The following is a 17634-nucleotide window of genomic DNA, read 5'->3' on the forward strand; positions in this document are numbered from 1 at the left end:
AAATATTAAAAAAAACTCATTAAAATAAAATTTAGAATAGATGGTTCTGATGTTGCTTCCTGAGGGTGGCTCTGCTGTGAGGAAGGAGGTGTTTGCCTCCAAAGCTCCTTCTTTCAGAAGGAAACACATGCTGTAGCTGGTGTCAGCTTAGTCACTGCTGAAACGGAGGTAACTACTAAGAATTTGGGTGTATGAAGTGCTTCAGCCTCCTCTGAGATGCCATGAGCTTTGCAAAAGTGTTTAATAATAACAGATACTGATATTTACTCTTTGTTCCCCTGATTTGAGGAAACTACTTTTTGTGGTTTTATTTCAATTCTTGACAGAATATTAAATTTTTTTAAATGCTAAAGATTTGTCTATATTGTGTCATTTTCACACATTCTTGACTAAGAACTGACGTCTCAGTTTCCATTTCCATAATTTTCTCGTGTTTTATGCAATTTACCTCCAAGGACAAAGAAAGTCGTTCTCTAAAAACTATGCATTTTAATCATATTTTACGGCTTCCCTGGTGGCGCAGTGGTTAAGAATCTGCCTGCCAATGCAGGGGATACCGGTTCGAGTCCTGGTCCGGGAAGATCCCACACGCCAGAGAAAAAAAGCCCCTGCGCCACAACTACTGAGCCTGCACTCTAGAGCCTGTACTCTGCAAGAGAAGCCACGGCAATGACAAGCCCACACACAGCAACCAAGAGTAGCCCCTGCTCGCTGCAACTAGAGAAAGCCCGCGCATAGCAACGAAGACCCAATGCAACCAAAAATAAATAAATAAAATAAAATTTAAAAAAATAGTATTCTACTCCTTTCTATAAGCGCCCATTCAGGGTCTCTTGAATCAGGTTAGAACTCCTGAATGTTTGCTTCAACACTTTCCAACATTTCTTTCACCTTGGCATTTATATCACCAAACCTTTGACTTCCCAGTTCCCTCTTCCAACTCCAGGCTTTGTTTCTATCTGTTAAGGAAAGTTTACACTTTGGAAAATGCACCCTTCTTTCTGAAACATAAAATTCACATTCTCTGTGAAGTCTTTTTTAAAATTTTTATTTATTTATTTAGGCTGCATTGGGTCTTAGTTGCAGCATGTGGGATCTTTAGCTGCAGCATGTGGGCTCATAGTTGCGGCATGCAGACTCCTTAGTTGCAGCATGCATGTGGATCTAGTTCCCCGACCGAGGATTGAACCCAGGCCCCCTACATTGGCAGTGTGGAGTCTTATCCACTGGACCACCAGGGAAGTCCCTCTGTGAAGTCCTTCTTGATAAGCCACACTTGGCTTTGTGTCAGCCCCCATTGTCCTAGCCATCCCTCAGTATCCATGTTCACATACCTTTGAAATTTACTCTCCATGTTTCACAAGTTGGTGAATGTGTAATTGCATATATGTATTATCCTATTTCTCCTTCTGACTCACCTCATCAACTAACAACCCTCTCAAGGAAGAGATCCAGTGTCCTTAGAACATTCAGTAAGCTAAATATAATGACCCAATAGGTAAAGAAGGTGATGTATATCATCAAGGTGGATCAGAGACACCAGTTAGAATGGTGAACTGGAAAAGGACATCAAGAAGGTAGGTAAAGATGGAAGATAGACACTGCACATCATTGAGACCATCAGATGACATACATGCCTGTAAGCTGGTGAGCAGCGGATCTCTCCCCTGAGAAGTGTACTAAGTTCTTCCAGGTGCAAGCTGGTGTACACATGCTTTGAACTAGGACTCAATGGCCAGCTCTGTAAAGGGAAGCAGGGGGTCTTCGGTCCAATTTCTATCTCCTTCACTGATTCATTATCAGATGGTGAATAACCATCTTCATTCCTCAGTGTTTAGCTCTATTCGCAAAATAGGTATTTTCATTTTTATACTCACTCTCTAGCGGATCTCTAGTTCGATAGCTTTAAATACTTCTCTTCTGAATTTGAGACTCATAGATCCATCTACCTACTCTACATCTTTACTTGGATGTGTCTCTTGGGCATCTTAATATAACCAAAACCAAAGCCTTGCTTTGCTCCCCCACCCCCCCGCTGGCTCCACCCTATTCCAGTACATCAGTACATGGCAACTCCTTTCTTCCAAAACCGTGACTTAGACTCATCTCTCATCTCACATTCAATTGACCAGCAAATTTTGTTGGATCTACCTTCAAAATATATCTAGAACACAGCTGCTTCCCACCACCCCCACAGATAACTTCTTGGTCTAAACCAACAAAATCATATACCTGGATTATCACAATAGCCTCTTAACTCTTCCCTTGCTTCCATCCTCAACCCCCTATAGTCTATTGTCTACACAGAAGCTAGCCTGATCACTTAAAAAGGAAAGTCATAGGGCTTCCCTGGTGGCACAGTGGTTAAGAGTCCGCCTGCCGATGCAGAGGACATGGGTTCGTGTCCCGGTCCGGGAAGATCCCACATGCCGCGGAGTGGCTGGGCCCGTGAGCCATGGCCACTGAGCCTGTGCGTCCAGAGTCTGTGCTCCGCAACGGGAGAGGCCATAGCGGTGAGAGGCCCATGTACCACAAAAAAAAAAAAAAAAAAGGAAAGTCATATCATAACACTTTGTTTTTTTTAATATTTTTATTGGAGTATAATTGCTTTACAGTGGTGTGTTAGTTTCTGCTTTATAACAGAGTGAATCAGTTATATATATACATATATTCCCATATCTCTTCCCTCTTGCGTCTCCCTCCCTCTCACCCTCCTTATCCCACCCTTCTAGGTGGTCACAAAGCACCGAGCTGATCTCCCTGTGCTATGTGACTGCTTCCCACTAGCTCTCTATTTTACATGTGGTAGTGTATATATGTCCATATATACACTACCACTCTCTCACTTTGTCCTAGCTTACCCGTCCCCCTCCGCATGTCCTCAAGTCCATTCTCTAGTAGGTCTGCGTCTTTATTCCCGTCTTGCCCCTAGGTTCTTCATGCCTGTCACACTTCTTAAAACCCTCCACTGGGACTTCCCTGGTGGTCCAGTGCCTAAAACTCCACGCTCCCAATGCAGGGGGCCTGGGTTCAATCCCTGGTCCGGGAACTAGATCCCACATGCCACAACTAAAGATCCTACATGCTGCAACTAAGACCCGGCGCAGCCAAATAAATAAATACTAACAAACAAAAACAAAAACAAAAACCCTCCACTGACTTCTCATTTCATTCTAAATAAAATCCAAAGTTCTTCAAATGGAATTCAAAGCTCAACTCACTTTTGTTCTAGATCCCTTTGATCTCACCTCCTAACACACACCCTCTTATTTATTCAGCTCCAGCCACAAGGGGTTCCTTCCTGTTCCTAGAATATGCCAAACCACTTTATCTAATATGCATTTGATCCCACACATCACTCTCTAGTCAAGCACCATGCTTTATTTTTCTAAACAGCACCTATCATTACCCAACATATTTTTTTTTGTTTTGTCCCACTAGAATGCAAACTCCGTAAGACTGCAAGTGTTGTCTGTTCTGTTCACTGCTTTCCCCCAACACTTAGAACAGTGCTCCTATATGCAACGACAATAATTTCTAGGTATGAAATTCAAAGGATTTTTCATTTCATTTAAAACAGGCAAGAAACAAACACGGATTTTAGCTGCTCAGACACACAGTCTTAAAATATCAAAAATAATTTCAGAATAAAGCTAGATTCCACAACATCCATCAGGAGTTTCAACTGAGGAAATGATGAATGACAATGTTCAAACAAACAGGCCTGTCAGATGCATCAGAATCACAAGCACGTGGCAAGGATCATGTGTCCCAATTAAGTGAGTATCTTGTTCCGTATTCACCAGCTCATAAACAGATGATGAACCAGAGCAGACTGCCCTGATGACTCTTGGAGGAAGAAAGGAATGACATCACTGGAGACCTGAAGGCCTGTGCTCAGGCAGATGGCACACACACACACAGCCTAGGCTGTGATTGCTGAACCCCATGCTGAATGGCAAAGAAACCCGTCTCATGACCAGCTATCAGGGGAATTCTCTGAGCCAAACAGTCACCTCTAACTCTTCTGCCAGTTAAGGCGAAGGGGGCTCTTTGTGATAAGTGTGATGTTACACTCCTCAAATGCGTAGTTATGATAGCTTTTCTTAAATGCTTATTCAAACATTTATTCGTGAATAAGGGAAGGAAATGGGATTTGTTTAAATTCAATTTCTAGGTCCAATGCAACCTATTATGGCTGTCCCCAATACTGAACCCCCGGGTTGTCATCAGTACCCCACCCCACACAGTCCCCTCAAACTAGTCACAGCCTCCAGATTGAGCCCCGAATCTGTAGCCACTCCAAACAATACTCCCCAAAGTGCCAATGCCCTAAATAGACCCCCTGCCATCACCAACCACCAGAGAACCCTCTTCTGTCATCCATACCTACAAAATCCCCCTGTTGTCACCAACGCCCCAGGCAGGTTTCCCTAATGAATAGTCCTCTATAAGAGCCCTATCCCATCAGCCAGAGCCCCACTCACCCCTTCCCCTTACCAACGTCCACCGAGACCCCACTCCTGTTACCAGTTCTCGAATATCCCCTCCCCATTCACCAATATCCCTCACGGACATCTGTCACCAACTCTGTCATCCCCACTCCGCCGGCAGCCCCTCTCAGCGCCCTCTCCTGTCCCGCCCCTTGACATGCGGCCCCGCCCCTTGACATGAGGCCCCGCCCCTTGGCGCGGCGTCCCAGCGAGCGGCGCCGGAAGCTCCGCCCTCTGAAGGTTGCTAGACTCCGGTAGCCGGAAGTCCCGCCTGCCGTGTAGTCGCCGCCGCCGCCGCTACCGCTGCCGCCGCCGCCGCCGCCGCCGCCGCCGTCGTTGTTGTTGTGGTTGGTGCGCTGAGCTCCGCGGCTCCGAGAGCCGGCTGCATCCTTTCCCCGCTGCCGCCGCCGCCGCCATGAAGTGGATGTTCAAGGAGGACCACTCGCTGGGTAAGCGCTCGGCCATTGGCCCCGCCGTGGGGGCTGGGGCGGCGGGTGGGCCCCCTCCCCCACTCGGGCCGCCCTGGGTTGGGCCGGGTGGGGCGGATGCCGCACTCTGGTCTCGGGTCGCCGAGGTCCCGGCACCCCGGGCGGCTGCCCACCCACCCCGCGCCGACCTCTGCGGGACCTTCCGGAGCCAGTGGACCGGGGAGTGAGGTTGCCGGGACGCCTGAACGAGGACCTGGGGCGTTCGCAGGTCACGGTGGGGAGGAGGGCCGGGGGCTCGGGACCCGGCCGGCCGGTCAGGCGCGACAGTCAGCCCGGTGCGTTTCTCCCATAGAACACAGATGCGTGGAATCTGCGAAGATCCGAGCGAAATATCCCGACCGGGTTCCGGTGAGTGGACTCCCCGCCCCCTCACCTCGCTGTCACCCTTGCTGTTTAGGACGCGTGATAGGGCCCCAGGCCATTCAACAGTTGACAAGTTTAGATTCCAGTCCCAGTTATAGTAGTAGATGGGCCAGACTGGGTAAGGGACCAGCTGGGGCCGGGGCGTGAGGGGCTTGAGTTGATGCTGTTCAGGATGCCTCAGTGCTGAATCTCCTGATCTAGGCCAACAAGCTGTCAGAAGCCTCTGGGCTTCCCTAGACAATTATGTAATAAACGATGTTCTAGGACAGGGCAACAGGTCACAGCCACTTTTGGGAATGGTGGTGGAGGGAGACTTTCACTTTGGTCTTGGAAGTGGTACTTTAGTCTCAGGACATTGATCTTTAACTTTGAGCCTCCATCTTTACCTGACTTCTAGTTCCCTTTTCTCACTCTGATCTTGACATCCTTTCCTGACTAAAAAAATCTGAGAAGCCACTTCTAGTGGCTTGTGTTTAATCAATGATACTTATCCTGTATTTATCCTATGGTAGGGGAGATAGTTTCTGTAACCCTTATTTATTTTTAAGGACATCCAGGCCTGTTATTGTAGCTTATTGCTTGTGAACAGTTCCTTTGGGGAGGGGGCAGGAGGGATAAATTTGCAACTTAGTTCAGAGAGAAGCAACAGGCCAAATGAAGAGCTTCGTTCTTGGCTGGCTGGGCTTGCCAGTCATTCCCATTAGTCCATCCATTCTCATTTCCTGTGTTCCTTGAGATCTTAATTCCTCTGTAGTGTGAAGGCAGATCCATTCTGTGGTCCAGCCTGGAGTGACAGGCTGTAGAGGAAACCCTCACCAGATATTTTCGAGTCTGCCCAGACAAAATGTTGAAAAGCTTTGTAGTGAGGGCTGTGTTTCTCTTATGCGTGCTGATATCAGGGATGAGAAATATAATAGTTGACCACAGAAAAGCACTTACCGTTTCCCTATAACACATTTATATCAGTTCTTAACCTCCAGAGTGTGTGGTTTATTAAATCAGGGGCATATTTTCTCATGTTATGCAGTTTCCCAAACACCTCCTTGCCCACACACTGTTCATCAGCTCTCCAACAATGCAGGGCCAGAGCCTCACATTAGAAATCTAGTCCTGACCTTTCTTTGCTTTCACAGGTGATTGTGGAAAAAGTCTCAGGCTCTCAGATTGTTGACATTGACAAACGGAAGTATCTGGTTCCATCTGACATCACTGTGGCTCAGTTCATGTGGATCATCAGGAAAAGGATCCAGCTTCCTTCTGAAAAGGCAATATTCCTGTTTGTGGATAAGACAGTCCCACAGTCCAGGTGAGAGCTGTTTACTGCTATTGGCCATCTGCTTGATTGCTTACAGAACTCAAAACTTTGGAGGTCTGAAAACTCTTAGAGGTCCTGACGAGAAATCTGATTTTTGTGCTCCCTGACATCAGGAGTTCAAGGAAAACAAGAAAGGGCTTCAATAGGTGGGTGTGCGCTTTGGGTTAAAAAAACAGAACAAGGCCTGGACTTAAATATCATCATTTCTTTTTTTTTTTTTATCCTCAAACACCCAAGAATCCTTTTAAATAGTTCAGGACTTAATTAGGCTTAAGCTATCAGTAGAACTGAAGCCTGAAATGAGGTTTTCTCCAAATGATCCATGAAATAAGTCCTGTCGTTCTTCCCCAGGAGCTTGTGGTCTCTGCTGAGGCTCAGCTTCAGTTAATCACCCTGCCTACTTGCTCGCTTTCCAGGCTCAGCTCTGGCCACTGTGAGAGTACCCTGAGAGCAGCTGTCTGATCCTCAAGTACGTGGAAATGGCTGCTGGCCAGCAAAGGGCTCTGAGGTCTCTTTACAGACTTACACCTCTCTTGGTACCACCTGCTCTGACTTTCAGAGTAACCACCCCCTTGCTCTTGCTCTTGTGCTGCCTGGAAGCAATCTTTGGGATAACTTGGGGCCTGAATCTAGGCAGGGGCATTACAGTTCCCTTCTAGGTAGTTGACAGTCTGACTTTAGTCCTCTGTGGAAAGAGGAAAATTTTCTGGCTCAGTCTGTATCCCTGGTCAGTCCTTTCCTATTACTGATTTGAGTACTTCTAGGCCCCTCCTCTGAATGTGAATTCCTGGCTGCGTCTCATCTTAGTGACCCAAACTAAGTTTCATTTGTTATCCCCCCAAAAATAGTACTTCTGAAGCTAAGGCTTTAAGAACTCCTGGGAACTAGCCCAATGTGGCCAAAATATGTTTCTTTTGAAAATCCTTGAAAGCTCCAGAAGAGGCCTAAGCCAAGTTCTAGTCCTTTTCCTATGAAAGGTAGACAACTCTGGCTACTTTTTGGTCTGATTTTCTCTTTCCCAGTCTCTACCACCTCCACCTCTTGGTGTTTGGCAGAGTATAAGGGAGAAATGGAAGGTTCTTCCGTTAGGCCAAGGTTCTGCTTGAGGAGACAGGCCAGGTCCTGCCTAATGGGTGCCATTGGTCTGCTTACAGCTGTAGCTCAGGAAGCTGCGGTGTTGCCAGGGGTGACCTGGTCATCCCATTGGGCTCTCCCAGCCTTCCTTCGCAGGCCTCTGGGCAGTGTGGTGCTAGGCACACTCTTCACCAGGGAAGGCTGGTGAAGCCCTGGGCATCTGTGGTCACTCTCCGCTTCCCTTCAGGTAGTGGGGGAGGTAAATCTTCATTCATGCCACCTGCAACTTCTGCAGCTCCTTGGTGGCCCTATGTTTTCTCCTTCCTGGTGGTGGCTTCCTATGGGAGGAAGTAGGTGACTAGGATCTGTGGCATTGAGTTTTATTTTCCTTGATTCTAATCCTCTGATACTTCTTGAAAGGAAGCAGGCTTCTGGAGACATTAAGATTACGTTATCTAGCAATTAAAATGGCTGAAGATTTTAACTAACGCCCTCTCCCCCATTATCCCTGAAATATAAATAGAATTGGAAATGAAAAGTGATTCTCAGGGCGGCAGAGGCTGCTTCAGGGCCATTTTCTAAGTTTTATTTGCCTTTCCAACCTGGTAAGAATCCTCCCTGAAACAGATTACACCAGTGACCCAAGTCACTAACCAGCCCCTCTGCCCAGGCTCTTCAGCGCCCTTGGACCCAGTTAATGACTTCCTGCCCCATATTTAATGTACCAGTTCTTTGTTTGTTTGGTTTTATTCTTAAAAACAAATTTGCTTATAAATAAAAGAGGCATGTGACATCATTGGCCTTTATGCAACTGATGGCTTCACAAACAAAATTGCCAGTCTCCTTCCTAAAGCTATTGTTTGACTCAGTGTTGCCATTTCCTCCCCAAGGCAGTAGCAGCCTCTTTCGTAGCACTTTTCAGCCTCCTTAGGGAAGCATGGAGCCTCCTTTAACCTTCAGCCAGTGCTTGCAGCCTTTGGAGAGTGGCTGGGGAAATCAGAGTTGAGAGAGGAGGAGCCCTCCCCCATACCATAACAGACAGATCTACACAAGGATAATTTACGTCTGAGGCTGAGCGAAAGTAACTTCATTTGTTCCTGCCTTGGAGCGGAACTTTGCAGGTGACCATCACGTAAAATAACGTGATTATTGTTTGAGTAGTTAGTATTAAATATTGATTCTAGAAATAGAGACAGAAGCAAGTCTGTAAGAGTTTTACTTTCAAAATTCTGAGTTCTCTTTTTTAAAAAAGGGGAAATCTCAACTGCCTTTTCCCATTTCCCATTGAAAAGTTGAATTCTCTGCCTAGGTGCCTGCATCCAGAATTGGGCCAGAAACGAAGGGAAAACTATGCCTTGGTGCAGACAGGACTTGAGAAAGAATATCAGTGTATGTTTCCCAGTCACGGCTTTAGAGGGGAACCCAGACGTGGCAGTGGTGCCCACCTTTGGTCTTTGTTTAGAGCACAGATAAGAGTCTTCTTAATCCCCTGTCTAAAATAGAAACAGGAGTATATTATTAAATAAAATAGATCTAAGATGTTATAACTTGGGAATGTTACATTGGGAAATCCGTGCTGTTTAAGATTATGGTGTTTAGTTGCTCCTGGCTCTTAAAGAGGTACTAAGTAAAAGAAGTTGTGATGTCTTACAGTCCAGACTTCATTTAGAAAGGTGCTTAAATGAAGCACATTTGATCATTTCTGGGTAAATACCTCTTCAAGAGCAGGGTTTATCTTAACAGTGGAATAGAGTTTATTTATATCAGAGAAAAATCTGATAAAAGGAATAAGCAGTAGTTAATTTTTGTATTTTAGAATCTTGGGCAGCCTTTAGGGCCATGTTAACGTTCACTCTGAGGCCTGTGCCTTTCCAGGATCCACAGCAGTGGCCGTTGTCCTCCCAGTTCGCCCCACCCACCCTCCCCCTGCTGGGAAAGAGATAAATCCAGATACAGTGGAAGCACGTGGGGCGCAGAGCAGATGGATGGCCGGGTGGCCCATCAGCCCAGCCAATTCCTGAGTCAGGCTGGACCCCACAGCCTCCGCAGCCTGGCCTTGGCTGGGCCCAGGGGAAGGCTGTGCAGGGATAGGGCATCCACACAGTTCTAGGTCAGCCTCCCCCAGTTCGTAGGCTGGTGAGCAGCTTGAAACTGGCGTGCCCTCAGCAGCATGGCCATTCCTGGGTGTGGATCCTTCTGAAAAGTGCCTTTATTATTGGTTAGTTTGTCTAGACCAGTTTATCTTGAATGGAAGTGTAGGGGACAGGGTTTTAGGGGGCAATTTAGGTTCACTTCACTCAGTACTTCAGGGTCCCACCATACCTTTAGCTTGGCTCCATGGCTTAAAACTGCCACTGGCTTTCCCATTTCTTCCCTTGTCAGACTCAGAGCTTGAAGGTGGCAGTCCCCTACCACCACTGCTCAGCAGCCTTCTTCTTGGATGAGTGTCTCTTTGCTTTCAGATCCTCGGCTGCTCCAGTAGTGGCCCATCTGGTGCTGTGTGGCTTGGGCCTCTGGATTCTGAGAGGGGAGCCCGACTTCTCAGAGGTGTACAGAACTTGTCCTAAAGGAACACACCAGCCTTCTGCTGTATGCTGCCTGCTGAAAACGGGCACGTTTTGCATCCCTGCCCTTCCACTTGGCTATACTTTTTTTTTTTTAAATTATTTTGTGTCCCTCATGACTTTTTTTTTAAAGAGGGCTCTTTTTTAAAAAATTTAATTTAATTTAATTATTTATTTTTGGCTGTGTTGGATCTTCATTGCTGTGTGCGGGCTTTCTCTAGTTGCGGTGAGTGGGGACTACTCTTCCTTGTGGTGTGCGGGCTTCTCATTGGAGTGGCTTCTCTTGTTGCGGAGCATGGGTGCTTCAGTAGTTGTGGCATGTGGGCTCAGTAGTTGTGGCTCGCGAGCTTAGTTGCTCCGCGGCATGTGGGATCTTCCCGGAACAGGGCTCAAAGCCGTGTCCCCTGCATTGGCAGGCAGATTCTTAACCACTGCACCACCAGGGAAGCCCTTGGCTATTCTTTTTTTTTTTCTTCTTTTTTTTGGCTTGGCACCCTGCACCCCACTCCACAAGAACCAAGCCTGACCCAGCGTGGCCTTGAGTGCTGCCGCCTCACCAGACCCTCTCTCCTGCTTTCCCTCCCACCGCCCGGGATCCAGCTTCCCTCCTGCCGCCTCAGCCATCAGCGACAGCGACACCCTCTCCTCCCCTCCCACGGCTCCCCACGCCAGGTCGCTGCACCAGACAGCGGTTAACCGCCTTGGCTATTCTTTTAATGGGACTTTTTTTTCTTTTTAATTTATTTTATTATTTTTGGCTGCATTGAGTCTTCGTTGCTGCATGTGGGCTTTCTCTAGTTACGGCGAGCGGGGACTACTCTTTGTTGTGGTGCGCGGGCTTCTCATTGCGGTGGCTTCTCTTGTTGTGGAGCACGGCTCTAGGTGCGTGGGCTTCGGTAGTTGTGGCTTGCGGGCTCAGTAGTTGTGGCATGCGGGCTCTAGAGCGCAGGCTTAGTAGTTGTGGCGTATGGGCTTAGTTGCTCCATGGCATGTAGGATCCTCCTGGACCAGGGCTCGAACCCGTGTCCCCTGCATTGGCAGGTGGATTCTCAACCACTGCGCCACCACGGAAGCCCCTTAATGGGACTTTTAAAAAAAGTATTTTTAAACTGTATTTGTAGCCCTGCTCTTTTTTGGCTCCAGACCAAGTTATTCTGACTCTGTATGTGTGGCCTGATCCCACACGTGCTGTTTTTGAATTATACTGTACAGATGCGCCAGTCTTCTTTCTCGTCACCTAGAGAAGCCTTGGAATCAGGCGTTCAGTCACGGGCTGCTGACTGGAGCATTTAGCTCCCAGTGTTGAGCATTGTCAGTTTTCAAGTTCCTGCCCAAGGGATACCCTGAGTATAAGGACACTGTGCTACTGCCAACTAAGTAGAGTTTCCACATGACACTGCGTGGCAGAGAAAAGGAGAACAGTGAAAGGGCTCTTAAAATCATTAGGCACAGCCATCTAATTGTAAAATTACAGGATCTGAAGGACCTGCTGCTCAATGTGTGATACAGAAGCTGGCAGCAGTGGCCTTCCCTGGGAATTTGTTAGACAGAAATGTAGAATCTCATCCTTGACCCAGACCTTCAGAATCAAAACAGGCACTTTAACAAGACATCCAGGTGATTCCCTATGCATGTTTGTATGTGTGAGAAGTGCTATTCTAAGGGAGGTCTTCACAAAAGGTACAAGAATGCTGACGTTAGGTCATTAGATCTAGTTGTGTATTCACATGGAGGCAGCACAACTTGGTGGTAAGAATGTCTCCTAGCTTTGTGATCTGGCATGAATTAGTTAACCTCTCTGTGCCTCACTTTGTTTTTTAAATTAACTTATTTATTTTGGCTGTTTTGGGTCTTCGTTTCTGTGCAAGGGCTTTCTCTAGTTGCGGCGAGCGGGGCCACTCTTCATCGCGATACGCGGGCCTCTCACTATCGCGGCCTCTCTTGTTGCGGAGCACAGGCTCCAGACGCACAGGCTCAGTAGTTGTGGCGCACTGGCCTAGGTGCTCCACGGCATGTGGGATCCTCCCAGACCAGGGCTCGAACCCGTGTCCCCTGCATTGGCAGGCAGACTCTCAACCACTGTGCCACCAGGGAAGCCCTGTGCCTCACTTTTATTATCTGAACTATGGATTATGATTGTACCTGCCTCCTAAGATTGTTCTGAGGGTAAAGAGTTAATACATGTAATGCACTTAAAACAAGTGCTTGGCACATAGTGTTTGCTATTATAATTAGAATTTTTATGATCAGCCTTTATAGCTGCTAGGGCACTGTTAAATATATAAACCAAAGTTTTACTTAAAAGACAATGGAATCTGAAGACAGAAAGCCACATGATTATGGGTCCTCCTCCCCCAACCCCGTCAGTCTCAGAGCCTGCCTTAGACAGTAGTCGTTCCGTGGTCTTGTTCACTGCAGACAACGTTCAGAGTCTGGGGTTTATAAGTTCCTCAAGTATTTCTAACTCAGCAGCACAACTTAGAGTCACTGCCCTTGGGCTTGTAACTTGCTAGGAGAAGAGCAGAACTTAGTCTGGCAGATGGAACCAAACTTGACATAGGCATCAAGGTGTGGCTGCCGCCTTTGAATTGCACGCAGTGTTCGCTCCTTCCAAACCCCTTTGGTAATGATAGTGGGGAGACTGTAGTTCAGGTCTTATCACGGTCACCCTGGACACTTGTACCAAGCGGGGCAAGAGAGTTGTGGCAGTAGCGGTAGCTGTTTTCCCCTTTGCCTCATTCTGAGGATTCTCAGGGAAAAGCTGGGTTCCTCAGGGCATTCCTAACCACCAGGGTAAAAGTCTTCTTGAGAGACCCCCGCTACTTGTTCAAGCCCTTTGCTAGTTGCTGGCTCTTCACTCCACTTCCTGGCTCACTCTACTTCCTAATCCCATGCTTTTAAAGATAAGCATCTCCAAAACAAAAAAAGACAGACAAGCATCTCTCCCTCTGGCAAGGGGATTGTTTCTCAACTTGGCTGCCTGTGGAATCATCTTGGGCATTTTTAAAAAACTAATTAATTTATTTTGGCTGCGTTCGGTCTTGCTGCGCGCGGGCGGGCTTTCTCTAGTTGCGGTGAGTGGGGGCTACTCTTCATCGCGGAGCGCAGGCTTCTCATTGCAGAGGCTTCTCTTGTTGCGGAGCATGGGCTCTAGGCGCACAGGCTTCAGTAGTTGTGGCATGTGGGCTCAGTAGTTGTGGCGCACAGGCTTAGTTGCTCTGCGGCATGTGGGATCTTCCTGGACCAGGGCTCGAACCCGTGTCACCTGAATTGGCAGGCGGATTCTTAACCACTGTGCCACCAGGGAAGTCCCCATCTTGGGCATTTTAAAACTTACTGATGCCTGGGTCCTACCTCCAGAGATTCTGATTTAATTGGTCTGGGGTGGGGCATGTCTTTCAAGCTCCCCATTGTTTCTGCTGTGCAGCTGAGGTTGAGACCTACCACCCACCACAGGTGTTCTCATGGGCACGGGTTCCTCCCTCTACCCACTGCCCCCCAAGTCCTCACATGTTCCAGGGCAGTGTCGTCAATAGAAATGGCATGTGAACCACATATGCAATCTAAAATTCTCTAGTAGCCACATTAAAAAAAAGAAAAACAGGTGAAGTTAATTTTAATAGTATATTTTTTATCTGGTATATCCAAAATGGCATCATTTCAACATGTAGTCAAAATTGAGATATTTTACATCTTTTTTTTCATACTCTGATACTTTGAAATCTTGTGTATGTTTTACACTTACAGCACATAGCAATTCAGATGAGCCACATTTAAAGTGCTGAACATAGTGGCGATTGCACTGGACAGCAGAAATATAGGACATTTCTATCACAGGAGAAATTTGTAGTGGACAGTGCTGTTTCAGGGAGTCCTTATTTTACAAATTCCAGTTAGATCCTCACAGGAAGCACAATTTTATTGTACAATGGCCTGCCAGTGACAGGCCATTCTGTATTCATACTCATCCACGCCTACGTTATTACTAGTTCTCATCTACCCACACAGCCGAACCAGCTAAGCTTGAAAATGGGCAGGAAGAGTAGGAAAGGAGAAAAACTCCCCTTTATAAGTAAATGTGGTCTGCATTCCTGTTTACATGGTGGTCCCATACAGCTGCCAGGAGCAAAGCAGCAGCATGGCGCAGTCTTTGCTTCACCAGCTTGAGGCCTCCAACCCCTCTTTATCTACCCTCTGGCCCTTGTTCTCCTGAGTCCTGCATTTAAGCATCTGTTAAGACCTGTCCGGGCTTAGTGACCTCTGTCACCTCGGGGGCCGGCTCTCAGACTGCTTTGTCAGTGCTGGTTCTGGTTGACCCCACCACGCATGGTCATGCTGAGGTTTAGCACATGTCTGCACCTCCTGCTTATCTCTAATAGAGCAGTCATGTGGCCAGAGCTCACCTGGGGCTCCAGGTGTTACTAGTCTTACTCTGGAGCCAGTGCACCTCAGCAGAGAACTAGATTAGGTCTCCCCTGCTGCAGTCTGTTTTACTGCTGAGGGAAAGCCAGCTCTCCCACCCACACATGTTTAGTTTGAGCAATATCTATTTCTGGAGGGTTCTTAGGAAGCTTGGGCAAAACTTCTTTGGATCCCAGATATAATATGAGAGCTTTTTGCATTACATGTGAGGAAAGTAACTTCCCTTCGATGACGCCGATGCAGATCTCTGGGGCACAGGGTTTCTGGCGGGCGAACTTCCACAGGAATCAGCCCACTCATTCTTTATCATGCTAGGTACGAATTATAAATCTTCAAATAGACCAGCCCTGAGGAGAGGAAAGCACAAGTACTCGTCCTTACCTTTGTCTCTCACCCACACAGGGATGGGCCTCTTAGACTCTTACTTTGCTTATTAGCTTTTCTCCCTAGGCCCCCCCCCCCCCATTCAGAAAGCATTGCGAAAGCACTAACCAGTACTAACCAACCACATCCACCCTAGGAGCTAGAGCTGGCTTCTGAAGGAATACCTTGGTGTAAGGGTGAGTCAAATGGCCTTGCCTGGGACAGGAGGATGGAGGTTGATTCTAGTCTTATCTACCGATTCCCAGAGAATTACTTTTTATCACCTACCACCAAAGGTGTGACAGTAGCTAGTTTAAGTAGTGAAATTCCTTATCCTCAAGCCATCTTTCTCCCAACACGTAGACTCAGTAATCAAACCCAATTCTCAATGTTGTTTTTTGTTTTTCTCTTTCAAGCCTAACTATGGGACAGCTTTACGAGAAGGAAAAAGATGAAGATGGATTCTTGTATGTGGCCTACAGTGGAGAAAACACTTTTGGTTTCTGAGGGCCAGTGCTGGGCTGGGTGCACCATTCCTGCTTGTGTATCTTGTAAATAGCTGGCCATTTTCAGTTACTATACCAGAACCTCTTAACATAGACCTATCAGTGCATTTGTAACTGGATTTATTTCTTAATATATTGGAAGGTATTGTTTCCTTAGACTAGTAAATTATCATACAGAGTTTTATTTTGAGTTTTTCTTTTTGTGCACTGTCCTCATGGCTATACTCTCCAGGGAACTTGTTCCTCTGGGAATCTTATTTAACGAAGATATTTCCATATTGAAGAGAGGTAGGTGGGAATTAAAATGAAAGGGAGGGAGATGATGCATTTATTCTCGATTATGTTTGAGGTGTTAGATGGCTAAGTATTAAAAGCATCCAAATTAAATCCTTAGCAATCAGAACACTTGCTTCACTAGATTTTGCCAACTGCCAATCATGTTGGACTGAGCTAATCTGTTCCTCTTTCTGAAACTGTTAAAGTAAATAATTAACAATAAAACTTCCTCTTATAAAGGCATTGCAGTGTGACCATGTCCTTTATTCACCTTCTTATAAATGGGTCAGAGAAGTAGCTCCTACATCTGCCAGGATAGGAGGAGGATTTGTGGGGCCTATGGCAGCACAGCTGGGCACAGGAAGCAGTGGTCTGTGTCATGAGGAGGGAACTTTTTTTTTAAGTGGTTAATATATTCACATGATTCAGATGTCAAGTCTCTCTAAAAAGGTATACATGGAGAAGTCCTTCTCCCACCACTGTTTTCTGATTACCCTAACCCTCCACTTTTTGGGAAACTACTTGTACTGGCATCTTATTTCTTTTCAGAGTTTGTTTTTGCAAGTTCAGTTAAATATGAATATATGTCCAAAATGTTTTTTTCTTATACAAAAGAGAACACATTATATCTATACTTAAGTACATTGGTTTTTTTAAAAACAGTATATCCTAGTGATCTTTCCATATCAGTTCATAGAAAGCCTTTAAATTTATTTTAGTATCGCATTGTGTGGATATATCATTATTACTGAAACTGAACAGGACCCTGTGGGGCTCATGGGCACAGAAGCCTTTACGTGTTCCCCGTTTCTTGTAGGGAATAGACTCCAGCCTCCATGACCTTCCCTGAGTTTCGAAGGGCAGATTCAAACAGCTGCTGATCAGGGAAGGGAGGGGATGCAGAGACAAGGTGGTAGGAGCAGCCAAGAAACAACAGTGTAGCCTTGGGGCAGGTCCTGGTTCCAGGTCAAGGGGTACACATAACACCGTTGAGCTCTTTACAGAACTAAAACTCCCAACAAATGGAAGATGTTAGCATTCTTCATTCCAGAGAAGACCACCTGAGGCCAGATTAAAGGAACCAGAGAAGCTTATCAAGAGACCATCTGAGGCCTGGGACTGCCCTGGTGGTCCAGTGGCTAAGACTCCTTGCTCCCAACGCAGGGGACCTAGGTTCGATCCCTGGTCAGGGAACTAGATTCCCCCATGCCTCAACTAAAGATCCCACGTGCTGCAACTAAGACCCAGGCAGCCAAATAAATAAATATTAAAAAAAAAAAGAGACCACCTGAGGCCAGATTAAGGGAAACAGAGAAGCTCAGTAGGAGGAGACCACCTGGGGCCAGATTAAAGGGATGCAGGCCCTGCACACACCCTAATCTTATGGGCAACTCTGCCCATTGCTATAAAACTCTTCACCAAATCCCCCCGGGGTTGGGATACACAGTTTTTGAGGCACGAGCCCACTGTGTCCCCCTTTGCTTGGCAAAGCAATAAAGCTTTTCTGCTTCACCCAAAACTCTTGTCTCCGAGATTGAATGCAGCACTGGTGCACAGAGGCTGAGTTTTCAGCAACATTCCTAACTAGTGCCCTATTAACGGCATTTGGGTGGTTTGCAGTCTTTTACTATTATTACATACCGTGTTGGAATGATAACCATACACGTTATATCTACATGCATTCATGGTGCTGCTTTACAACCACTTCCTACAAATGAAAATTCAGATTTTTCCAGGCCATACATTTTATGATTTCTCACAAATTAGATG

At 46.6% G+C, this 17634-nt stretch overlaps 1 protein-coding gene across 1 annotated transcript; it reads left to right on the forward strand.

Annotated features, from left to right (window-relative positions):
- The first annotated feature begins 4769 nt into the window (after window positions 1-4769).
- On the forward strand, window positions 4770-16107 carry GABARAPL2 (GABA type A receptor associated protein like 2). Its single transcript, XM_060132022.1, has 4 exons — window positions 4770-4942; window positions 5274-5329; window positions 6478-6650; window positions 15499-16107. Exons 1-4 carry the CDS (start codon window positions 4909-4911, stop codon window positions 15587-15589), a joined length of 354 nt encoding a protein of 117 aa, XP_059988005.1. The 5' UTR covers window positions 4770-4908; the 3' UTR covers window positions 15590-16107.
- The last annotated feature ends 1527 nt before the right edge of the window (window positions 16108-17634 follow it).

The sequence above is a fragment of the Lagenorhynchus albirostris genome, chromosome 19 (assembly GCF_949774975.1).
Source record: "Lagenorhynchus albirostris chromosome 19, mLagAlb1.1, whole genome shotgun sequence".
In the NCBI taxonomy this organism is placed as follows: domain Eukaryota; kingdom Metazoa; phylum Chordata; class Mammalia; order Artiodactyla; family Delphinidae; genus Lagenorhynchus; species Lagenorhynchus albirostris.

What these genes read in the sequence shown, in the direction of transcription:
- GABARAPL2 (XM_060132022.1), top strand. Translation starts at nt 4,909, where the DNA reads ATGAAGTGGATGTTCAAGGAGGACCACTCGCTGG. An exon ending in CAAGGAGGACCACTCGCTGG is followed by an intron (nt 4,943 to 5,273) that starts GTAAGCGCTCGG and finishes TTTCTCCCATAG; the next exon opens with AACACAGATGCGTGGAATCT. An exon ending in AAGACAGTCCCACAGTCCAG is followed by an intron (nt 6,651 to 15,498) that starts GTGAGAGCTGTT and finishes TTCTCTTTCAAG; the next exon opens with CCTAACTATGGGACAGCTTT.